The sequence below is a fragment of the Plectropomus leopardus genome, chromosome 7, assembly GCF_026936395.1.
Source record: "Plectropomus leopardus strain MGB_pleo_1.0 chromosome 7, ASM2693639v1, whole genome shotgun sequence".
In the NCBI taxonomy this organism is placed as follows: domain Eukaryota; kingdom Metazoa; phylum Chordata; class Actinopteri; order Perciformes; family Serranidae; genus Plectropomus; species Plectropomus leopardus.
In genome coordinates, this window is record NC_142182.1 from 11642604 (window position 1) to 11668249 (window position 25646).

At 38.8% G+C, this 25646-nt stretch overlaps 1 protein-coding gene and 1 long non-coding RNA gene across 11 annotated transcripts in view; both read right to left on the reverse strand.

Moving 5' to 3' along the window:
* Nucleotides 1-15424: 15424 nt before the first annotated feature.
* On the reverse strand, nt 15425-18576 carry LOC148189150 (uncharacterized). 2 transcript variants are annotated; one of them, XR_015776961.1, is made up of 4 exons: nt 18348-18576; nt 17511-17721; nt 16736-17342; nt 15425-16548 (listed from the first exon to the last, which is right to left on the reverse strand). It is a non-coding gene; the product is annotated as an uncharacterized LOC148189150 (long non-coding RNA). The 2 variants fall into 2 exon arrangements; XR_015776960.1 differs by having other exon boundaries at nt 16736-17419.
* A 1084-nt stretch (nt 18577-19660) lies between these two features.
* The window catches only part of magi2b (membrane associated guanylate kinase, WW and PDZ domain containing 2b), a 105470-nt gene continuing 99484 nt past the window's right edge, over nt 19661-25646 (reverse strand). For 4 of the 9 annotated variants that reach the window (XM_042496189.2, XM_088079928.1, XM_088079930.1 and 1 more), the window contains exons 19-22: nt 25390-25609; nt 25075-25218; nt 24003-24141; nt 19661-22910 (exon numbers count right to left, since the gene is read on the reverse strand). In XM_042496189.2, coding sequence (XP_042352123.1) covers nt 22216-22910; nt 24003-24141; nt 25075-25218; nt 25390-25609 — 1198 coding nt within the window. In that variant the 3' untranslated portion in view covers nt 19661-22215. Of the gene's footprint in view, nt 22911-23575; nt 23687-24002; nt 24142-25074; nt 25219-25389; nt 25610-25646 lie in introns of all 9 variants that reach the window. The other 5 variants (XM_088079931.1, XM_088079932.1, XM_088079935.1 and 2 more) reach the window with 4 other exon arrangements.

Sequence of the window (25646 nt, forward strand, 5' to 3'; positions counted from 1 at the left end):
TTTTTCAACGTGCTAAAAACTGATGTTTTTGGCCGTTTTTGCAACATTGTTTGCTATGGCGTGTATTAGCACGCTATTTTATGCTGTTTTGGGGTGTTTTCAGCTGTTTTTGGGACGGGTCATATTTTGACATTTTAGCCATACTATAGCCTTGCCTTTTCAGTGATTTTATTTCAACGTGCTAAAAACTGGTGTTTTGGCCATTTTTGCAACATTCTTTGCTATGGCGTGTATTAGCACGCTATTTTATGCTGTTTTGGGGTGTTTTCAGCTGTTTTTGGGACGGGTCATATTTTGACATTTTAGCCATACTATAGCCTTGCCTTTTCAGTGATTTTTTTTCAACGTGCTAAAAACTGATGTTTTTGGCCGTTTTTGCAACATTCTTTGCTATGGCGTGTATTAGCACGCTATTTTATGCTGTTTTGGGGTGTTTTCAGCTGTTTTTGGGATGGGTCATATTTTGACATTTTAGCCATACTATAGCCTTGCCTTTTCAGTGATTTTTTTCAACATGCTAAAATTGGTGTTTTTGGCCGTTTTGCAACATTCTTTGCTATGGCGTGTATTAGCACGCTATTTTATGCTGTTTTGGGGTGTTTTCAGCTGTTTTTGGGACGGGTCATATTTTGACATTTTAGCTATACTATAGCCTTGCCTTTTCAGTGATTTTTTTTTAACATTCTAAAAACTGGTGTTTTTTGGCGTTTTGCAACATTCTTTGCTATGGCGTGTATTCGCACGCTATTTTATGCTGTTTTGGGGTGTTTTCAGCTGTTTTTGGCACGGGTCATATTTTGACATTTTAGCCATACTATAGCCTTGCCTTTTCAGTGATTTTTTTTCAACATGCTAAAAATTGGTGTTTTTGGCCGTTTTTGCAACATTCTTTGCTATGGCGTGTATTAGCACGCTATTTTATGATGTTTTGAGGTGTTTTCAGCTGTTTTTGGGACGGGTCATATTTTGACATTTTAGCCATACTATAGCCTTGCCTTTTCAGTGATTTTTTTCAACGTGCTAAAACTGATGTTTTTGGACGTTTTGCAACATTCTTTGCTATGGCGTGTATTAGCACGCTATTTTATGCTGTTTTGGGGTGTTTTCAGCTGTTTTTGGGACGGGTCATATTTTGAAATTTTAGCCTTACTATAGCCTTGTCATTTCAGTGATTTTTTTTCAACGTGCTAAAAACTGATGTTTTTGGCCGTTTTTGCAACATTCTTTGCTATGGCGTGTATTAGCACGCTATTTTATGCTGTTTTGGGGTGTTTTCAGCTGTTTTTGGGACGGGTCATATTTTGACATTTTAGCCATACTATAGCCTTGCCTTTTCAGTGATTTTTTTTTCAACATGCTAACATTTGGTGTTTTGGCCGTTTTGCAACATTCTTTGCTATGGCGTGTATTAGCACGCTATTTTATGATGTTTTGGGGTGTTTTCAGCTGTTTTTGGGACGGGTCATATTTTGACATTTTAGCTATACTATAGCCTTGCCTTTTCAGTGATTTTTTTTCAACGTGCTAAAAACTGGTGTTTTTACGTTTTGCAACATTCTTTGCTATGGCGTGTATTCGCATCGCTATTTTATGCTGTTTTGAGGTGTTTTCAGCTGTTTTTGGGACGGGTCATATTTTGACATTTTAGCCATACTATAGCCTTGCCTTTTCAGTGATTTTTTATTTCAACGTGCTAAAACTGATGTTTTTATCGCTTTTTGCAACATTCTTTGCTATGGCGTGTATTAGCACGCTATTTTATGTTGTTTTGAGGTGTTTTCAGCTCTTTTTGGGACGGGTCATATTTTGACATTTTAGCCATACTATAGCCTTGCCTTTTCAGTGATTTTTTTTTCAACATGCTAAAAATTGGTGTTTTTGGCCGTTTTTGCAACATTCTTTGCTATGGCGTGTATTAGCACGCTATTTTATGCTGTTTTGGGGTGTTTTCAGCTGTTTTTGGGACGGGTCATATTTTGACATTTTAGCCATACTATAGCCTTGCCTTTTCAGTGACTTTTTTTTCAACATGCTAAAAATTGGTGTTTTTGGCCGTTTTTGCAACATTCTTTGCTATGGCGTGTATTAGCATGCTATTTTATGATGTTTTGAGGTGTTTTCAGCTGTTTTTGGACGGGTCATATTTTGACATTTTAGCCATACTATAGCCTTGCCTTTTCAGTGATTTTTTTTTCAACATGCTAAAAATTGGTGTTTTTGGCCGTTTTTGCAACATTCTTTGCTATGGCGTGTATTAGCATGCTATTTTATGATGTTTTGAGGTGTTTTCAGCTGTTTTTGGGACGGGTCATATTTTGACATTTTAGCCATACTATAGCCTTGCCTTTTCAGTGACTTTTTTTCAAAGTGCTATAAACGGATGTTTTTTGGCCGTTTTGCAACATTGTTTGCTATGGCGTGTATTAGCACGCTATTTTATGCTGTTTTGGGGTGTTTTCAGCTGTTTTTGGGACGGGTCATATTTTGACATTTTAGCCATACTATAGCCTTGCCTTTTCAGTGATTTTATTTCAACGTGCTAAAAACTGGTGTTTTGGCCGTTTTTGCAACATTCTTTGCTATGGCGTGTATTAGCACGCTATTTTATGCTGTTTTGGGGTGTTTTCAGCTGTTTTTGGGACGGGTCATATTTTGACATTTTAGCCATACTATAGCCTTGCCTTTTCAGTGATTTTTTTTCAACGTGCTAAAAACTGATGTTTTTGGCCGTTTTTGCAACATTCTTTGCTATATGTGTATTAGCACGCTATTTTATGCTGTTTTGGGGTGTTTTCAGCTGTTTTTGGGACGGGTCATATTTTGACATTTTAGCCATACTATAGCCTTGCCTTTTCAGTGATTTTTTTTTCAACATGCTAAAAATTGGTGTTTTTGGCCGTTTTTGCAACATTCTTTGCTATGGCGTGTATTAGCACGCTATTTTATGCTGTTTTGGGGTGTTTTCAGCTGTTTTTGGGACGGGTCATATTTTGACATTTTAGCCATACTATAGCCTTGCCTTTTCAGTGATTTCTTTTTTAACATGCTAAAACTGGTGTTTTTGGCCGTTTTTGCAACATTCTTTGCTATGGCGTGTATTCGCACGCTATTTTATGCTGTTTTGGGGTGTTTTCAGCTGTTTTTGGGACGGGTCATATTTTGACATTTTAGCCATACTATAGCCTTGCCTTTTAAGTGATTTTTTTTTCAACATGCTAAAAATTGGTGTTTTTGGCCGTTTTTGCAACATTCTTTGCTATGGCGTGTATTAGCACGCTATTTTATGCTGTTTTGAGGTGTTTTCAGCTGTTTTTGGGACGGGTCATATTTTGACATTTTAGCCATACTATAGCCTTGTCATTTCAGTGATTTTTTTTCAACGTGCTAAAAACTGATGTTTTTGGACGTTTTTGCAACATTCTTTGCTATGGCGTGTATTAGCACGCTATTTTATGCTGTTTTGAGGTGTTTTCAGCTGTTTTTGGGACGGGTCATATTTTGACATTTTAGCCATACTATAGCCTTGCCTTTTCAGTGATTTTTTTTCAACGTGCTAAAAACTGATGTTTTTGGCCGTTTTTGCAACATTCTTTGCTATGGCGTGTATTAGCACGCTATTTTATGCTGTTTTGGGGTGTTTTCAGCTGTTTTTGGGACGGGTCATATTTTGACATTTTAGCCATACTATAGCCTTGCCTTTTCAGTGATTTTTTTTTCATCATGCTAAAAATTGTTGTTTTGGGCGGTTTTGCAACATTCTTTGCTATGGCGTGTATTAGCACGCTATTTTATGATGTTTTGGGGTGTTTTCAGCTGTTTTTGGGACGGGTCATATTTTGACATTTTAGCTATACTATAGCCTTGCCTTTTCAGTGATTTTTTTTCAACGTGCTAAAAACTGGTGTTTTTGGCCGTTTTTGCAACATTCTTTGCTATGGCGTGTATTCGCACGCTATTTTATGCTGTTTTGGGGTGTTTTCAGCTGTTTTTGGGACGGGTCATATTTTGACATTTAAGCCATACTATAGCCTTGCCTTTTCAGTGATTTTATTTCCAACATGCTAAAAATTGGTGTTTTTGGCCGTTTTTGCAACATTCTTTGCTATGGCGTGTATTAGCACGCTATTTTATGCTGTTTTGGGGTGTTTTCAGCTGTTTTTGGGACGGGTCATATTTTGACATTTTAGCCATACTATAGCCTTGCCTTTTCAGTGATTTTTTTTTCAACGTGCTAAAAACTGATGTTTTTGGACGTTTTTGCAGCATTCTTTGCTATGGCGTGTATTAGCACGCTATTTTATGCTGTTTTGGGGTGTTTTCAGCTGTTTTTGGGACGGGTCATATTTTGACATTTTAGCCATACTATAGCCTTGCCTTTTCAGTGATTTTTTTCCCCAACATGCTAAAAATTGGTGTTATTGGACGTTTTTGCAACATTGTTTGCTATGGCGTGTATTAGCACGCTATTTTATGCTGTTTTGGGGTGTTTTCAGCTGTTTTTGGGACGGGTCATATTTTGACATTTTAGCCATACTATAGCCTTGCCTTTTCAGTGATTTTTTTTCAACATGCTAAAAATTGGTGTTTTTGGCCGTTTTGCAACATTCTTTGCTATGGCGTGTATTAGCACGCTATTTTATGCTGTTTTGGGGTGTTTTCAGCTGTCTTTGGGACGGGTCATATTTTGACATTTTAGCCATACTATAGCCTTGCCTTTTCAGTGATTTTTTTTTCAACATGCTAAAAACTGGTGTTTTTGGCCGTTTTTGCAACATTCTTTGCTATGGCGTGTATTAGCATGCTATTTTATGCTGTTTTGGGGTGTTTTCAGCTGTTTTTGGGACGGGTCATATTTTGACATTTTAGCCATACTATAGCCTTGCCTTTTCAGTGATTTTTTTTTCAACATGCTAAAAATTGGTGTTTTTGGCCGTTTTTGCAACATTCTTTGCTATGGCGTGTATTAGCATGCTATTTTATGATGTTTTGAGGTGTTTTCAGCTGTTTTTGGGACGGGTCATATTTTGACATTTTAGCCATACTATAGCCTTGCCTTTTCAGTGATTTTTTTTTTCAACGTGCTAAAAACTGATGTTTTTGGCCGTTTTTGCAACATTGTTTGCTATGGCGTGTATTAGCACGCTATTTTATGCTGTTTTGGGGTGTTTTCAGCTGTTTTTGGGACGGGTCATATTTTGACATTTTAGCCATACTATAGCCTTGCCTTTTCAGTGATTTTATTTCAACGTGCTAAAAACTGGTGTTTTGGCCATTTTGCAACATTCTTTGCTATATGGCGTGTATTAGCACGCTATTTTATGCTGTTTTGGGGTGTTTTCAGCTGTTTTTGGGACGGGTCATATTTTGACATTTTAGCCATACTATAGCCTTGCCTTTTCAGTGATTTTTTTTCAACATGCTAAAAATTGGTGTTTTTGGCCGTTTTTGCAACATTATTTGCTATGGTGTGTCTCGATACTCTATTTTTTGATGTTTTGAGGTGTTTTCAGCTGTTTTTGGGACGGGTCATATTTTGACATTTTAGCCATACTATAGCCTTGCCTTTTCAGTGATTTTTTTTTCAACATGCTAAAAATTGGTGTTTTTGGACGTTTTTGCAACAATCTTTGCTATGACGTGTATTAGCACGCTATTTTATGATGTTTTGAGGTGTTTTCAGCTGTTTTTGGGACGGGTCATATTTTGACATTTTAGCCATACTATAGCCTTGCCTTTTCAGTGATTTTTTTTCAACATGCTAAAAATTGGTGTTATTGGACGTTTTGCAACATTCTTTGCTATGGCGTGTAATAGCACGCTATTTTATGATGTTTTGAGGTGTTTTCAGCTGTTTTTGGGACGGGTCATATTTTGACATTTTAGCCATACTATAGCCTTGCCTTTTCAGTGATTTTTTTTCAACATGCTAAAAATTGGTGTTTTTGGCCGTTTTTGCAACATTCTTTGCTATGGCGTGTATTAGCACGCTATTTTATGCTGTTTTGGGGTGTTTTCAGCTGTTTTTGTGACTGGTCAAAATTTTGACATTTTAGCCATACTATAGCCTTGCCTTTTCAGTGACTTTTTTTTTCAACATGCTAAAAATTGGTGTTTTTGGACGTTTTTGCAACATTATTTGCTATGGTGTGTCTCGATACTCTATTTTTTGATGTTTTGAGGTGTTTTCAGCTGTTTTTGGGACGGGTCATATTTTGACATTTTAGCCATACTATAGCCTTGCCTTTTCAGTGATTTTTTTTTTCAACATGCTAAAAATTGGTGTTTTTGGACGTTTTTGCAACATTCTTTGCTATGGCGTGTATTAGCACGCTATTTTATGATGTTTTGAGGTGTTTTCAGCTGTTTTTGGGACGGGTCATATTTTGACATTTTAGCCATACTATAGCCTTGCCTTTTCAGTGATTTTTTTTTCCAACATGCTAAAAATTGGTGTTTTTGGCCGTTTTTGCAACATTCTTTGCTATGGCGTGTATTAGCACGCTATTTTATGCTGTTTTGGGGTGTTTTCAGCTGTTTTTGTGACTGGTCAAAATTTTGACATTTTAGCCATACTATAGCCTTGCCTTTTCAGTGACTTTTTTTTTCAACATGCTAAAAATTGGTGTTTTTGGACGTTTTTGCAACATTATTTGCTATGGTGTGTCTCGATACTCTATTTTTTGATGTTTTGAGGTGTTTTCAGCTGTTTTTGGGACGGGTCATATTTTGACATTTTAGCCATACTATAGCCTTGCCTTTTCAGTGATTTTTTTTTCAACATGCTAAAAATTGGTGTTTTTGGACGTTTTTGCAACATTCTTTGCTATGGCGTGTATTAGCACGCTATTTTATGATGTTTTGAGGTGTTTTCAGCTGTTTTTGGGACGGGTCATATTTTGACATTTTAGCCATACTATAGCCTTGCCTTTTCAGTGATTTTTTTTTCAACATGCTAAAAATTGGTGTTATTGGACGTTTTTGCAACATTCTTTGCTATGGCGTGTATTAGCACGCTATTTTATGATGTTTTGAGGTGTTTTCAGCTGTTTTTGGGATGGGTCATATTTTGACATTTTAGCCATACTATAGCCTTGCCTTTTCAGTGATTTTTTTTCAACATGCTAAAATTGGTGTTTTTGGACGTTTTTGCAACAATCTTTGCTATGACGTGTATTAGCACGCTATTTTATGATGTTTTGAGGTGTTTTCAGCTGTTTTTGGGACGGGTCATATTTTGACATTTTAGCCATACTATAGCCTTGGCTTTTCAGTGATTTTTTTTCAACATGCTAAAAATTGGTGTTTTTGGCCGTTTTTGCAACATTCTTTGCTATGGCGCGTATTAGCACGCTATTTTATGCTGTTTTGGGGTGTTTTCAGCTGTTTTTGGGACGGGTCATATTTTGACATTTTAGCCATACTATAGCCTTGCCTTTTCAGTGATTTTTTTTCAACGTGCTAAAAACTGATGTTTTTGGCCGTTTTTGCAACATTGTTTGCTATGGCGTGTATTAGCACGCTATTTTATGCTGTTTTGGGGTGTTTTCAGCTGTTTTTGGGACGGGTCATATTTTGACATTTTAGCCATACTATAGCCTTGCCTTTTCAGTGATTTTTTTTCAACGTGCTAAAAACTGGTGTTTTGGCCATTTTTGCAACATTCTTTGCTATGGCGTGTATTAGCACGCTATTTTATGCTGTTTTGGGGTGTTTTCAGCTGTTTTTGGACGGGTCATATTTTGACATTTTAGCCATACTATAGCCTTGCCTTTTCAGTGATTTTTTTCAACATGCTAAAAATTGGTGTTTTTGGCCGTTTTTGCAACATTCTTTGCTATGGCGTGTATTAGCACGCTATTTTATGCTGTTTTGGGGTGTTTTCAGCTGTTTTTGTGACTGGTCAAAATTTTGACATTTTAGCCATACTATAGCCTTGCCTTTTCAGTGACTTTTTTTTTCAACATGCTAAAAATTGGTGTTTTTGGACGTTTTTGCAACATTATTTGCTATGGTGTGTCTCGATACTCTATTTTTTGATGTTTTGAGGTGTTTTCAGCTGTTTTTGGGATGGGTCGTATTTTGACATTTTAGCCATACTATAGCCTTGCCTTTTCAGTGATTTTTTTTTCAACATGCTAAAAATTGGTGTTATTGGACGTTTTTGCAACATTCTTTGCTATGGCGTGTATTAGCACGCTATTTTATGCTGTTTTGAGGTGTTTTCAGCTGTTTTTGGGACGGGTCATATTTTGACATTTTAGCCATACTATAGCCTTGCCTTTTCAGTGATTTTATTTTCAACATGCTAAAAATTGGTGTTTTCAGCCGTTTTTGCAACATTCCTTGCTATGGCGTGTATTAGCACGCTATTTTATGATGTTTTGAGGTGTTTTCAGCTGTTTTTGGGACGGGTCATATTTTGACATTTTAGCCATACTATAGCCTTGCCTTTTCAGTGATTTTTTTTTCAACATGCTAAAAATTGGTGTTTTTGGACGTTTTTGCAACAATCTTTGCTATGACGTGTATTAGCACGCTATTTTATGATGTTTTGAGGTGTTTTCAGCTGTTTTTGGGACGGGTCATATTTTGACATTTTAGCCATACTATAGCCTTGGCTTTTCAGTGATTTTTTTCAACATGCTAAAATTGGTGTTTTTGGCCGTTTTGCAACATTCTTTGCTATGGCGTGTATTAGCACGCTATTTTATGCTGTTTTGGGGTGTTTTCAGCTGTTTTGGGACGGGTCATATTTTGACATTTTAGCCATACTATAGCCTTGCCTTTTCAGTGATTTTTTTCAACGTGCTAAAAACTGATGTTTTTGGCCGTTTTTGCAACATTGTTTGCTATGGCGTGTATTAGCACGCTATTTTATGCTGTTTTGGGGTGTTTTCAGCTGTTTTTGGGACGGGTCATATTTTGACATTTTAGCCATACTATAGCCTTGCCTTTTCAGTGATTTTATTTCAACGTGCTAAAAACTGGTGTTTTGGCCATTTTTGCAACATTCTTTGCTATGGCGTGTATTAGCACGCTATTTTATGCTGTTTTGGGGTGTTTTCAGCTGTTTTTGGGACGGGTCATATTTTGACATTTTAGCCATACTATAGCCTTGCCTTTTCAGTGATTTTTTTTCAACATGCTAAAAATTGGTGTTTTTGGCCGTTTTTGCAACATTATTTGCTATGGTGTGTCTCGATACTCTATTTTTTGATGTTTTGAGGTGTTTTCAGCTGTTTTTGGGACGGGTCATATTTTTACATTTTAGCCATACTATAGCCTTGCCTTTTCAGTGATTTTTTTCAACATGCTAAAATTGGTGTTTTTGGACGCTTTTGCAACAATCTTTGCTATGACGTGTATTAGCACGCTATTTTATGATGTTTTGAGGTGTTTTCAGCTGTTTTTGGACGGGTCGTATTTTGACATTTGAGCCATACTATAGCCTTGCCTTTTCAGTGATTTTTTTTCAACATGCTAAAAATTGGTGTTTTTGGACGTTTTTGCAACATTCTTTGCTATGGCGTGTAATAGCACGCTATTTTATGATGTTTTGAGGTGTTTTCAGCTGTTTTTGGGACGGGTCATATTTTGACATTTTAGCCATACTATAGCCTTGCCTTTTCAGTGATTTTTTTCAACATGCTAAAATTGGTGTTTTGGCCGTTTTGCAACATTCTTTGCTATGGCGTGTATTAGCACGCTATTTTATGTTGTTTTGGGGTGTTTTCAGCTGTTTTTGTGACTGGTCAATATTTTGACATTTTAGCCATACTATAGCCTTGCCTTTTCAGTGACTTTTTTTTTCAACATGCTAAAAATTGGTGTTTTTGGACGTTTTTGCAACATTATTTGCTATGGTGTGTCTCGATACTCTATTTTTTGATGTTTTGAGGTGTTTTCAGCTGTTTTTGGGACGGGTCATATTTTGACATTTTAGCCATACTATAGCCTTGCCTTTTCAGTGATTTTTTTTCAACATGCTAAAATTGGTGTTTTGGACGTTTTTGCAACATTCTTTGCTATGGCGTGTATTAGCACGCTATTTTATGATGTTTTGAGGTGTTTTCAGCTGTTTTTGGGACGGGTCATATTTTGACATTTTAGCCATACTATAGCCTTGCCTTTTCAGTGATTTTTTTTCAACATGCTAAAAATTGGTGTTTTTGGACGTTTTTGCAACATTCTTTGCTATGGCGTGTATTAGCACGCTATTTTATGATGTTTTGAGGTGTTTTCAGCTGTTTTTGGGACGGGTCATATTTTGACATTTTAGCCATACTATAGCCTTGCCTTTTCAGTGATTTTTTTTTCAAAATACTAAAAATTGGTGTTTTTGGACGTTTTGCAACAATCTTTGCTATGGCGTGTATTAGCACGCTATTTTATGATGTTTTGAGGTGTTTTCAGCTGTTTTTGGGACGGGTCATATTTTGACATTTTAGCCATACTATAGCCTTGGCTTTTCAGTGATTTTTTTTCAACATGCTAACAATTGGTGTTTTTGGCCGTTTTGCAACATTCTTTGCTATATGGCGTGTATTAGCACGCTATTTTATGCTGTTTTGGGGTGTTTTCAGCTGTTTTTGGGACGGGTCATATTTTGACATTTTAGCCATACTATAGCCTTGCCTTTTCAGTGATTTTTCTTTTCCAACATGCTAAAAATTGGTGTTTTTGGCCGTTTTTGCAACATTCTTTGCTATGGCGTGTATTAGCACGCTATTTTATGCTGTTTTGGGGTGTTTTCAGCTGTTTTTTGGATCGGTCATATTTTGACATTTTAGCCATACTATAGCCTTGCCTTTTCAGTGATTTTTTTTCAACATGCTAAAAACTGGTGTTTTTGGCCGTTTTTGCAACATTCTTTGCTATGGCGTGTCTCGATACTCTATTTTATGCTGTTTTCAGGTGTTTTCAGCTTTTTTTGGGACGGGTCATATTTTGACATTTTAGCCATACTATAGCCTTGCCTTTTCAGTGATTTTTTTTTTCAAGATGCTAAAATTGGTGTTTTTGGCCGTTTTGCAACATTCTTTGCTATGGCGTGTATTAGCACGCTATTTTATGCTGTTTTGGGGTGTTTTCAGCTGTTTTTGGGACGGGTCATATTTTGACATTTTAGCCATACTATAGCCTTGCCTTTTCAGTGATTTTTTTTTCAACATGCTAAAAATTGGTGTTTTTGGCCGTTTTTGCAACATTCTTTGCTATGGCGTGTATTAGAACGCTATTTTATGATGTTTTGAGATGTTTTCAGCTGTTTTTGGGACGGGTCATATTTTGACATTTTTAGCCATACTATAGCCTTGCCATTTTGGTCATTTTTTTCAACATGCTAAAAAATGGTGTTTTTGGCCGTTTTTGCAACATTCTTTGTCTACAACATAAATACATATTCTAAATTATGAGGTTTTTGGCATTTTTGACCTTCATTCCTACGTTGTACACTATAATGAGTCTCTAGAAGCTATTCCATGTTGTTTTCAGGCATATTTAGGAGTGGTCAAAATTTGACTTTTTTCACATACTATACTATTGCCTTTTTGGCCATTTTTCGTTTGTTTTTTTGACATTCTAAATTCTGAGGTTTTTGGCTATTTTGGCCCTATTCCCACTTTTTACACTATGACGCTTCTCTACACGCCATAAGATGTTATTCAGCCATTTTTTGACATGTCAAAATTTGCCGCTTTTCGACATACTATATTATTACATTTTGGGCCCTGTTTCCGATATGCTATACTATTACGTTTCTCTTCAAGTTATAAAATGCCATTTTTTGTGTTTAGACACCCACGGTAATGTCTTCAGATGTCTTTTCCTACAGTGGCCGACAAGGGCAAACATGCTGCATAAACGGAAACGAGTTGCAAATAGAGAAACGTGCTGCATATTCGAAAACAAATGCAAAAGTAAAACACTACAAATAGTATACAGAAATGCGCTGCAGATACGAATATGAATGCAAAAAGAAAACGCCGCAAAGCTACACAACAGAAGTGCTCCAGCCCTCCAGGAGCGCTGAGCTCGCGGAAAGTTGGAAAGATACACATTTGATCTTCGGGGATCAATAACTCATCAACGAAATGTTGTAAAAACAAGATGGACAATTTACATTAGTCTTCATTCACAGCAGGCTGTCAAACGAGTGCTTAGGGACCGTCTAAAAAGTGCAACACCATAGAGGGAAAATATTCAATAACTTTAAATAATACTTATATGGTGTATTAGCACCAAATTTACCCCACACATCAATGGTTTATCAGTGACTGCGCTACAGAACTTAGTTAGGGAAAATGTACCTTCATATGTATACAGGGAATTGTTATTAAATTGTTACTTGACAAAATAAATTGTGCTCTGTGGTCATGCTACAAAATACAAAATGCTTTTGTGTAATTTTGGGAAATTATTATTTGAAATAATACTGAGTATATTCCATGTTATTCAGTGTACAGGCATGAAATTCACTACAACCACTGCAGGTCTCCCCCCAGTCATACTACAACTCTCACTGTGGAAAAAAACGCTTTTGTGCAATTTGAAGGAATTTCTATTGAAAATAATACTCAATAACTTTCATGTTAATTACTCTACTATGGTACCACCGTTCCACCAAAAAAAATACATAATAGAACATATTTTCAAAACAAGTGCTGTATTATGACCGAGGGGAGACCTGTAGTGGTTGTAGTGAATTTCATGATAGTACACTGAATAACATGGTAGTTAATGAGTATTACTCCCCACGATTCCATCGTCAGTGATTTACAGGTAATGACATTTGACAGGCTGCGTCAAAAGGTCCTGGTTTGGGGAGAGTCAGGGTCTCTTTAATGGATTTTGAAACTGAATATTGAGTAAATTCAGTTTCTAAACTTAGATTTATATAGGAGTTATGCATGACGGCTATTATTTAGAATATATTTTCTTTAAATCTTACGTACCCACTGGAGTACCTCCACGTACCCCCAGGAGTATGTGTACCCCCATTGGGGAAACAGTGTAGAAGATTGTGGTCTGAAATATGGCCAACAAGTCATACTTCTGAAATATTGGGTAAAGTTGGTGCGAATACACCATATAAAAATTTAGTTGAATAAATAAAATTGAATATTTTTCCCATTTCATTTAACTGAAAAAACATTGTAAAACTGTAAAAAAAAAAAAAAAAACTGTAAAAAATCTGCAAATTGTTAAAAAATTGTTTATAATAGTGTGTAATAGTATAATAATTACAGTATTAATGACAAGAGTTTTATATTAAAAGCAACATTTAATTAAAAAGTCTGTGGAATTAATTTAGTACAATTAAAAACCTTTAAGTCCTGTTCGAACGCCTATTAAATGTCAACCTCAAATATAAACTCAAACTGTCTAAGATTTTTTTTTCATCGCCTGTTAGGATTTTTGCAACGTAAAAGATAGAAACCACAGAAAGATTTAACTCTGTTAGTTGGCAGTGCAGCTTATACAAATTTACAGACATTTGACTTATCCCATAAAAGTGAAAACACAGATAAAGCATTAAAAAAAATTAAAAGCAAAGCTAGATTTACCTTAAGAGTTACTATGTTGAAAGATTTTTGAAAGAAGAAAAAACAAAACAAACCAATATCTTCTCTTTCCAAGAATTTATTCACCTTAAACCAGTGAGAGAGAGCCAAATGAAAAGACTACAAAAATGCCACAATTTTTCATTTGAAAATGTAACAATTTAAAGACATTTTAAGGACTACTGCATTTCCTTGTTCGGACTGAACAAACAGGGTTTTAAATGCTTTGTGGAGGAATGACACAAATAGATTTTTGGAGCTGGACTGTTCAGTCTCGGCACTATTGGACTACATAAACCGTTATCCACAGCGCTCTTAGGGCAGAGACAGTGCCACAAAACAGAACAACCTCTTCAAATTTAGGTACAGGCAAGAAAAAGAGCAATACACAATAAAATTAATAATTTTGGCACATAATCACATGCCATACATCTTACTGTGTTTAGTCCATTTTTAGACATCCTGACACTCGTCGTCTCAAAGCTCTTGGATCCAGGTGAGGACTCTCGGATTTTTCTTCTCTTGGTTGATGGAGAAATAACACCTTGGGAAATAGAAAAAAAGACAACACCATTAATAATAAATAGTTTTATTGACAGCAAAACTTTACATCATTTTTTTTTCAATTCAAGGTTTTATTATTAATATTTAGGTCTACCACCACAACCCGTCTTTGGGAGACAAAATGTATTCATTTATTTATTTTTTTTTTCAAATTAGTAGTCAATGATGGAAACAAAGAGTGGTATTACTACTAATAATAATAATAATAGTTATAAGAGTAACAATATTTATTACAAAGAAGAAAGAAGCTAGACACTATTGTTATTAAGCCAATTCAAATACTAAAAAGGCAAAGGGGGACTATTTTTTTACCCTCCGCAAAGCTACAAAAATTTTCCTTCAGCCACCCAAATGACTTTGGGAAAATGAAAAAGTGTTCACTCCACACGTGTTAGAGGACCATCAGAAATTTGAAAATCCAACGATAATTTCTTTTTTTCACAGTTTATGGCTGTGATAATTGGTGTAATTTTAGGTGATATTTATTTTGGCAGGCCCACTGGTTTGGAAGGCATGTTTTCTTTAAAAAGTTACAAAAGATTTTTGGGGCGCCTGGTGGCTCAGTGGATAGAGCGGGCGCCCCATGTATAGGTTGTGTCCTTGCTGCAGCATCCGCGGGTTTGATTCCGGCCTCGGCCTCACCCCCCCTCTCTCCCCCTGTCACACTTGTGCTGCCAAAAAAAAATTAAAGAGAGTGGAGACAAAATAGATACATACATTTTTTAAAAGCCAAAAGTCCTAGAAGCACCCCTGGTTTTAACTCATTGCACTGTATTCTTGCAATATGTTTGACTTCATTCTGTTTTAAGCCCGTATGTTATTTACACTCTGTGAAATAAAACAACTATTTTTTCTCATATGCATACCTTGTGTGACTAAGGAGAAATCTGGACCCGGTACCCGGACTGCTTAAGAACCGCTGCCTTAACCACAAAGTCATTTTAACACCCACTTAAAATTAGTTTCAATTCACGAAAATGAAAATGTTAAATAAAGCCAATCCAAAAAGACACACCTCTGCAGAAACTCCAGCGCTGATGCCAGCTCTGAGGTAACGGATGCTGTAATAGCTCCCAAACATCACGCACGCAGCAGACACGAAGGAGGGGATGATGTCGTGTACAATGTTGCGATCCACACACAGCATGAACCGTCCAGAAGAAGAGCAGGATGTCCTAAAAGAACAAACAACAAAAACATCATTCAAAAAAATCATAATTATTATTATTATTAAAATATAAACCAGACTTGTCATCCTGAAACATTTCACAAAACAATTTGAGCATGTTTTTTCAGAATCAGAATCCGGTTTTATTGTTATAATACATTTACATATACAAGGAATGTGAACAGTGTTTTGGTACAAAACAATTAACATAAAGCAAAAATAAAAATAGTGGATTTAAATAGAATAAAACTCAAGATACTCATGATATATATATATATATATATATATATATATATATAGAAGCAGTTTAAATATATAAAATGAACAAATACAATATAAAGAACACAAAATCTATGTGCAAAATGTCCAGTGGACGGACTGTATAGTTTTTTTTAAGAAATAGTTACATTGCAAATATCTTACGTCTAAATAATTACGTTGAACAGAAATCCAGTCCAGTGTGTGTTGATGTAACACATAAAAACGGATTTAGCCTAATATTAGTGTCATGTTTTCAGACTCTGAGGCTGGGTGAGAGCCTGTGTCATGTGGGGGGAGGGGTGGAGGTTTTAGTCCTAATGGACCGCAGCCTCTTGCCAGAGGGGAGGGTCTCGAAAAGTCCGTGTCCGGGATGAGAGAGGTCGGCCACGATTCTACCTGCACGCCTCGGGGCCCTGGAGGCGTGCAGGTCAGGGAAAGGTGGCAGGTGGCAGCCAAACACCCTCTCTGCAGCGCGGCTGATACGCTGCAGCCTGTTTTTGTCCTTCGCCGTGGCTGCAGCGTACCAGACTGCGATGGAGGAGGTGAGGATGGACTCGATGATGGCGGTGTAGAAGTGCACCATCATCGTCTTTGGCAGGTTGAATTTCTTCAGCTGCCACAGGAAGTGCATCCTCTGACGGACTGGTGAACTGAGGTGCGGCTGTTCGTGTACAGGGAGAAGAGGGGAGGAGAAAGAGCGCAGCCTTGAGGGGAGCCGGTGCTGATGGTCCTGCTGTCAGAAACATGCGTCCCCAGCTTCACCTGCTGCTTCCTGACACGCAGGAAGTCTGTGATCCGCCTGCAGGTGGAGTCAGGCACGTTCAGCTCGGAGAGCTTGTTCTGTAGCAGAGCCGGGATTATTGTGTTAAAAGCAGAGCTGAAATCCATAAACAGGATCCCAGCGTAGGTGCCTGCTGAGTCCAGATGCTCGAGGATGAAGTGGAGGGGCAGGTTGGCGGCGGCGTCTACAGACCTCCTGGATCTGTAGGTGAACTGCAGGAGGTCGAGGAGAGGATACATTTTCAAGGTCAGACCTTAAGAGCTTACAGTAATAAAAACATTTTATAACATGAATCTGTGTCCAAATAAACAGAAAAGAGAGAACAAAAACAAACAAAGAATAAAGAAATAAGAAAGAGAGAATTAAAGAAAAACCTAGAATTAAAAAACATTCACTTACCGCACACAACAATGGTGGCAGTCTGAACTCGGTACTTCCTCTGCCAGACACGTGTCCTCCGCGTATCAGAAGACGGCATCTTTCTTCTGCTGACACATCATCTTGTCTCTCCTTCTTCTCCTGCTGACTCTCTGGAGTCTCTCCAAGGGGCAGGAATTTTACATCCCATAAATGTCTTGAATTGCTGCTCTCTGTCCTGGAGAGACTTCGTCTGTGTCAAACGCATCACTGGGATGCCATTCGTTTCGTATTTTTGGGTGGTAAATCGCTTCATCTTCTCCGGCCTAGTTTGCAATTGCTTGACTAGAGAGTGACACTCTGGCCCCATCACGTCTCCCTCTATTACATCTTGCAGAGATTTTGAATATCTTGCCACCATCTCTTCAGCATCAGTGGAGTGCCTTTTAATTATGCGGAAACTTTTTTGCATCATTTCGCACACCAGAATCCAAACCACCATCTCTCTTCTCATTTGTGGACTTGGTCATTTTCCTCTCTCCAATGACTGCACCAGCTCCTCTGGGAACTTGTTCATTGTATCTCAAAGGTGTCCACCCAGTTGACGTCAGGGATTTGGCAGCAGTTGGAAGAGGTTGAGGATGAACTGCTGGGTGACAGAGACTGTAAGGATGGAGGAGGTCCTGGTGATTCACCAACAAATGAGGTGCTGTTTTGGTGTCTGGCCTACAGAAAACGTAGACACATATACAAAAAAACATTAGCAGAAACACATGTGAATGTCACATCTCTAACTAATCTTTCATGCAAAACTTACTTCTCAGCTTCCAAGCAGCAAGGACTTTTAGGCTTGAATTGGCCTCAACACTGACAGCAAATCAACTTCCTCAATAAACTGAAAATCATCATGTCTCCACCCCAAAGGGACTGTAACGTCTCTTTTATAACATCTTTTGTCATCTCAGGAAGGTCAGGCAAGACCTCGGTGATGGCAGTGCATAGAAATGTTTGCTCCAAGTCAGAAATTTCTGGAATGAAACAATGAAAAACACCAGCTTTTAACATTAAAAATGCAGGAAGATGAAAGCAGTAGTAAGACTGTGGTGGGTCTAATTTGTCCCACATAGTCTCAATTAATGGAGCTTGACTGTTCATTAAGAGCTGCAATAAAACATAAACGCCGTTGGGTTATTTATTGCGCATTAAAAGCCTTAAACTGTCTTTCACTTACAAAAATCTGCAAATATCTTCTCTAATCCAACGATCTGATCAGCTGTGAAAGTATCAACAGATCCAAAGGCGACAAAAACAACTCTGCATTCACGGACCCGCAAAAGCGTCGCATAATAAAATGACACCACACATTGTACTCATTTTTGCCAACGAACAAAACCGATTTGTTTGTTTTTAAATTCAAGTTTTACCTTCCTGAACGTCAATGCAAAAACAACAGCAAAGAGTCCAGCGTTAAGCATGAAACCCACCAGACTAACGTTAGCTTCATAAACGTTAGCATCGTTACCATTAACCCCCGGCCCGTCGGCCTCAATACAAACACTGCAAAATACACCCTTTGTCACAAACGCAAGCTAGTTCATTTTCGGACAACAAGCGATCACGTTTTTAGTTTGAAGTAAGTAAATCGTTAGCTTACCGGCGCTACAGGACGTTTCCTCCTCTCCGTGAGAGGCAGTCCGCTTCAAACTTCACTAAATCCCGCTGAACAAAGACGACGAGCGGTTATCCGTTTAGTTTTCTGCTTACAGCTGGACAATAATGACTCTAAAATGGTTTATTCGACGAGAAATATCCGTGTACGCGCGATAATAACAAAGTATAGACAACTGGCAGTTTTCGGTGTGTACACAACTCCTCCCGCCAAAACCGCGCTTCTTCTTCTTCGTCTTCCTGTTACAGATTTCCGGCCTTGCGGCACACTGCTGCCCCCACAGGCCGGTCTTGGTATCACTCGAAAGCTGTTTTAGTTATATATTAATCCTGTGTAAAATGTAAAGTCCAGGACTTCTTCACAATCTGCAGCTGGTTCTCGGAGGGATTTAGTAAATGTCTTAATGTTACTCTCTGGATTGCGGTGTCTGATACAGCAACATGCAGTTGTTCTCTTTGTTAATTGTGCAGGTTGCACTCCATCAGTACACGTTTTACGGTTTGTTGTTTTTTGCAAAATCCACCAGAGTCCATCTTTGTCAGATCCCATGCAAGTCCACAGTATCCCAATCATGATTACAGTTTGCCTTCTGTTCTTGCCAAGATAACATTGTGATGTATTTACACTGTTCTAAATCAAAAAGTAATTGCGACCCGAAAAAATAAAAAACATAGCAAAAAAGTAGCAAGGATTTGAGGAACTACTGGCTGCTGCATCTACATGCACCAACTTAATTCATCTACCACAAATGACAAACGAACAAGATATTTTCAAAGTGAATCAAATAGATACTTTTATGATAATATGTTTTCAATATGTCTCACTCCAGAAAGTGTTAACTTTTTTTTTTTTTTTTTTTTAACATTTTAAGTGTGTAGATCATCAAAGTTTTCCACTGGACCAAAAATGTCATGTTTTATGTGACTTTTTGTTCAAAGATTTGGGCAACTTTGACCCTAATCCGAAGTAATCGATTCATCAGTGGGTCCTTTTTTTCCCCCTTTTTTGTATTTTGGTTATTGCACGATTGTTTTCAAATTTTATTCTGAGTGGCATTTTAAAAGTCAGTCAAACATTTAAAACAAAATATTAAATCTAATCTATTTTTTAGGAATCATGTCTAGACATATTAAATATATGTGATATAAAACACAGAAAAGTTTAAAAAGCAGGATCCTGGTAATATTTATCAGTTTTGCTTTTATAAACAACTTTAACAACTAATTGAAGTCAATTAATAAATTTGTTCCAGTCTCGCTGTTGTTGTTTGTAAAACAATCTCTACAAAAGAATATTTTACACCATGTCAAGAGTTTATTTGACAGTATTTCAGAATATCTTTCAGTAAACAAGTTTTTTGTTTTTTAGCAAAATGTAATATATCAGTACTGTCGCATTTCATAAAAATAGTTCACGTCTTTGAAACTACAGTATCAATGATACAGTAAACCATATTTGTAGGAATACAGCTGTACAAGGTGAATAATACACAATTAACACTACACAGTTATACTTGATCTCAATGGGGATTTATGAACGTGCCATCCTTCACAGGTTCCAATAAAGCAGTTTTTTCTTTTTGTATACAAAATCACTCACAGCAGGCAGGGGGACGGCCTGGACGGAGACAGAGGGCTGGATGACGTGTTCTTTCACCTTTTCTGAACTGTGACATTTGTACATACAGTAAACACATTTCTACAGCCTAACGGCATGTTCTCATGCTCCTCGCTAACAAGGTCATCAGTTTATCACATGAACCACAGTCAACTCTTGAAGTCGGTTAAAAAAACATCCAGACCACATGTTTTACCCAGAAACCACTGCGGGTTCAGATCAGTCTTGATGAAGCTTTATGGACAACTAGTGTCCCAGTCTGCGGCTGCATCGTCTTGCAAAAAACAGCTAACCAGTAGGCCTGTACCAGTTTACAAGTACAGCTCGGATGTGCCGCCGTGCTGCAGTCAAATTGTCACATTGCATTGTGATTCTTTTTTTTTTTAACTCACATGGTCCTCCAGTACTCAAAAGCTCTGGTGATTATATTTTTAACTGTTGAGAAAAAAGGATGATATTTAAAAAAAAAAAAGCAGGAGGATAGTGACTCTCAGTTCAATAGCAGCATGCCTCGACTCTGCCAGTATCAAAACCTCGTGATCAAACACACGTCTAAATGAATTTTGTGTTTCTCAGATTGTTTTGGGCTCCGATTCAGTGAGCATTAGTTTCGCCTGCAACAATGCAAACTTAACTACTTTACAGAACAGACTAAATAAAGCTGAAATGAGACTCGTCTGAAAACAACACGGCCCACTGTGATAACGACCCTGTCTGGATAAACGTTCACAGCTCTGCTCTCTAAGAAGAGGATGTAATGCTACAGGCTACACTGTATCCCCATTAAAGCACTCGGGGACAAGGGCAATCATTGACATTGATAAGAGTGCATCAAGATAACTGTATATATATACTATATACTGCTTGGTGTTAAGTCAGAAGAAAACGGGCTCCACAACTCAACAGTTTGCTGATATGTGTGCATGGTCATCAACATCTGTTTTGCATCCAGTTCCCAAAAAAATCAAATCGCATCAGCTCTGCATTAGTCTGAGTTAAGGCACTCCGCCCCACCTCATAACCATCGGCCTCCTCTTCCCCACACCGATGCCCCTCTCCCACAGTGATGTGGTACACTTAGCACAGTAAAAGGCATAGAAATGGGAAATATAGACTGGACAAAATTCTTCTGTTTGAGCATTAAAATGAATACAACACGGCTTATAATTCTGCACAATGACTGCATGGTCGTGATCAAGTTGTGTACATAACTCAGAACAGTATTATGAGTTCTTACTAAGCCGACTGTTTTCAGTCACTCAAAAGTTCAATTTGATGAAAAAAAGCAAAGATTTTACCAACTGGTCATCTCCACAGAGGACATCCTGTCTATATTCTACCTCTAAAAGACGTGTGAGTCCCTGTATAAGAACATGGTGGTTTATATCCATGCATGCGACCGCTGCCTCCCTCAGCGGTCCTGGTTTGGTGACTTGCACAGTCTTTGATATGTAGTAATAGACGAGGCCATGGAAACAGTGATCCTAAAATACTGTCTTGGTGTTTTTTTCTCTTTTCTTTACAATGTTTCTAACTACAACACTGCCTCAAAAACACCAACAGGTATGCTTTTGAGATTATCATATGTACATATTTTTCACATCTTTACATTTACAGTATATGATATATTGGTAGGCATGTGAGATCTAACATATGTCGGGTTAGCCGGGTTGTCGTTTGGGTCAGTGCCATGTCCTCCAGGAGCGTCAGTGTCGCTGCCTCCCTCTGACAGATCTGTAATCTCACTTGTTCTACTGCACGGAGAAAATGGAGCAAAAGTAAATCTCTTGGATGCACATATGTCTCTCTCCTGCGAGGAACTTTGTTCCATCTGAGGTTGCGTTGCACTAACCAATCTGAGCCAGATTCGGTCGAGCAGTTAAAGGTACGTGTTGAAAGCACAGCTCCGCTTAGAATCAGACATTGTTGCTCCGTCTGCGATCAGAACATTAACCGTCGCATCTGAGGGTCCAAAATGCCTACGTGTTGAGTCGCCTCCATCTGTTTTTTTACCGTATGTTACAATAGCTGTGAAAGTTCCTCTGTTTTTTAAGGTGGTCGGTGTAATAATCATCTCGTACAAACAAAATGAAACATAAAATATGATCTTAGAAGGAGATGGAGAAGAAAACAGGACAGAGGGAGAGGGTGAGGGAGATTTACTGCTTTCTCAGACATCCGATGGTGAGCTGAATGAGGAGCCAGACAGCGTGATCCGGTCAAAACGGGATCCGTTCTACCTGCTTACTGTGGAGGTCCAGGACCTCAGGGTGCCAGGCAGTTTGTCAGACCCCGGGATGTTCCAGGGCCCAGGGGAGGCTGCTGCGCTCCTCGCAGGAGGCTCTTCCATGGTTTTAGAGGGGCAGCAGAGCCCACTGTGGCCACCGGCCCTCTCATCCTCTCTGGGGAACAGACCTCTGGACACCAGCCTCTCCTGGAGGCCGACATGTCCATCTCCACTGCCTAAAGAGGCTCCATTCAAATTCACACTCACATATGGGTCCCAGGGCCAGACAGTGCTCATCGCCTGTGTGTGCAGGCCCTTTCTCTCACAGCAGGGGGAGCAAGTCTCCCTCTGCCTCTCTCTTCTTTCAACGGACCTCCCCAGGACAGCTTTGGGAGGCAAAGCCCGAGGCTGTCTGTCGCCTGGTCCACAGTCCACCTCTCCAGACCCCTGAGGGGTTCCCTGCCCCCTGATGATGCACTTTTGCTGGGTGGACCTGCCACCTGTAGCCCCTCTGAAGGAGCTGTGGTCTGTCAGCTGTGGAGCTTTGTCTGCCATGCACACTGTGGCCTCTAGAGGGAGCTGATGAGGGGAGTCTGGGGCTGAGGCTGGATGGGATGAGAGCAATGGATTTGTGTAGGGTTCGAGGGTCACTTCCTGCAGGGCAGAGTGGGCTGTAGAAAAGGAATCCCAGGGGCCGCCACAGTCTGTCGAGGAAGAACAAAACACGCTCAGGAGGAATGAGATAAAAGCAGAGTGGCACAAAGCAGCATGCACATGCGCACAGAGAGAGTGAGGAGAAAAGCAAGGAGAAAGACGTATGTACACAATAATACAATTAAACACCAAATCCTCATTATATATCAGGCAAACTTGCATGCAAATGTGTGAGCAGCACACACCCAACCATGTTGGCCCCCACGTGTAAAGGCTAATCGACACAACTTCTACATAAACAGACACGAGTGACAGGGTTCATTCAGTGCTTGAAAACAATCGCTATATTTGCAGATGTGTGAGAGACTGATCCTGAACAGACTGATCTCACACAGTCTACTTCACAGCCCTCTTCAGAGTGAAACAATTTCACCTGGAGGGTCACTTCAAACCATATTGCTCTCTCACTACAGCATACAGAAGCACACACACACACACACACACACACACACACACACACACACACACACACACACACACACACACACACACACACACACACACACACACACACACACACACACACATACACACACAGGGCAGCTTTTTTCCCCATGCATAAACTCACAATCATGCATACACCAATTCATGCTGAGAGCACAGCTACACAATTTAATCAGTATGGAGAAAGAGAGACATGCAGTTTTTCACGAACCGTGTCTTTAGAGTGGCCCATTAGGAAGAAATAGGGGGAGCTTAGTGTGTCACCTTTCATGCACATGGAGAGGTTGGAAGGTACCATTCCTGAGGGAAGGCAAGTAAAAGCCTATACCAATCATTAGACTTAAAGCAGAGGGGTTACAACACACGGAGGCTGTTACTGATCAAAAATAGTTTTACACATAAAGACAAGTTGAATTTTTGACGACCGCAGGGCGAGGAGTAAAATGCAGAAAGATATTAATGCATGTTAATATGTTCTGGAGTAAAACGTGTAGCGTTTGCAGGAAAAAGCCATTCTGGTTGAACAACAGTAATGTTGGACTTCAAACAATGAATCTCTAGTATGTAAGTGAGAAAGAGACTAAAAAGAGAGATAGAAAGAGTCAGACATTTACAGAGTTTGTGCAGGCGAAACCCACCATATTCTGGCACCTGTCCTGTGCCTCGCTTCAGCAGCAGCCTGACCCGCCTGCCTCCCGCCTTGATGAGTTCAATGGCGCGGGCGTGAGTCATGTCGCGAGTGCTGTCCCCGTTTATCTCTATGATCTGATCCCCTACCTGGAGGAGACACACGGAGGATAGGGTCGATTTCTGTCAGCAACTGTTTATCCATGGAAAGTTGACTTTACTACACAACCACAGTCGTCTGCTGGTGGGGAGCTGCACTGGAGCAACTGGGGAATAAGTGCCATTAAGTGCCTTGTTCAAGTGCACCTCAACAGGAGTCTGTGAGTTCACATGAATTATACTTACACATTTTCTCTCTTCCCTAACCTGTAAGATATTCCTGCCTCACGAAGAATATAGGGCAGAGAGTTATGGAGCCAGATCAAGGCCAAAAGGTTTGTTCATCTAAAAAAAATAAAAAAATGGGACAAAAACTAAAAGTTGAAAAGGTTCAAGCTTTGATCTTGAATTATTAAAAAATAAAAAATCTCAAAATAAAAATATGTGTAGGAAAAGGTTTTAATTGAAATATAATTTGATTTAATTCTGATATTCTTTTGAATAAATTATTTATCTTTAATTTTCACATTTTAGGTCTCTTTTTTCAGTAGCTGATTTTATGTTTTCAGATTCAGATCTTATTTTTTTTGCGCATTCAAATTACATTTTTTCATCCAATTTTTTTCTCTAATTAACAAAACTTTTGGTCTTGATCTGGCTCCACAGACAGTAAAATTACATTTTTAATTAAACAGAGTGATAGAGAATATGCATGTTGCAGAGGAAAAACAGCAGTATTGCCTTTTTTTCAAAAGCAACAATCTGTGCTGTATTAATTTTAACACCATCTTTAAATTCTGTGAAATAAATGTATCACACACAAGCATGCTGTTATTTTAGAAGGACGCCAAGATGGACAAACTGGCATTATGCTGCGTCTCAGTGCACGTCTGTGGCTGGATTAATTTCTTCAGCAAAACAACTGTTTTCACCAACAGAAATTCTAATCACTTCTCAAAGAGCTTTTGAACTTTTTCATCTCACCCTCATCCTCCCATTACGTATGGCAGGACCATCTTCAGCAAGGCGCAGCACAAATAGGTCCATCTTGTACTCTCTGCCTCCGCGGATACTGAAGCCAAAACCCTTTGCACTTTTCTCCAGCTCCACCGTGAAGTAATCATAGTCCTGCAGAAAACAAATCATAACACACCAACTGCAATTAACAGTGTATGTCTATTAATCTGAAAACAAAGCCTACCAACGCCCTCACTACAGTGTGGTGTTATGACTGCATGTAAACGTAACGCTTAACAAAGTGTCAACTTGAGCAGAAGTTTCGTCTTGGTCTATCTGTACCTGTGGTCTGAAGTCAGGAGGCAGCCCCAGAGGGAACTGTGCAGCTGCAGGGTGCTGTCTGAAGTCCAGCAGACCAGGCGGGTGTCTGTAGTCCAGCGTTGGCGGCTGCCGGTAATCAGTAACCGGTGGATGACGATAGTCAACTGGAGGTTGCCTGTAATCAGTGAATGGAGGATGGCGGAAGTCAGGTTTGACGTCCTGTCTGGCTTTTACCTCTGACCTGTGAGGAGAGAGAAAGCAACAATATCTGAAGAGAA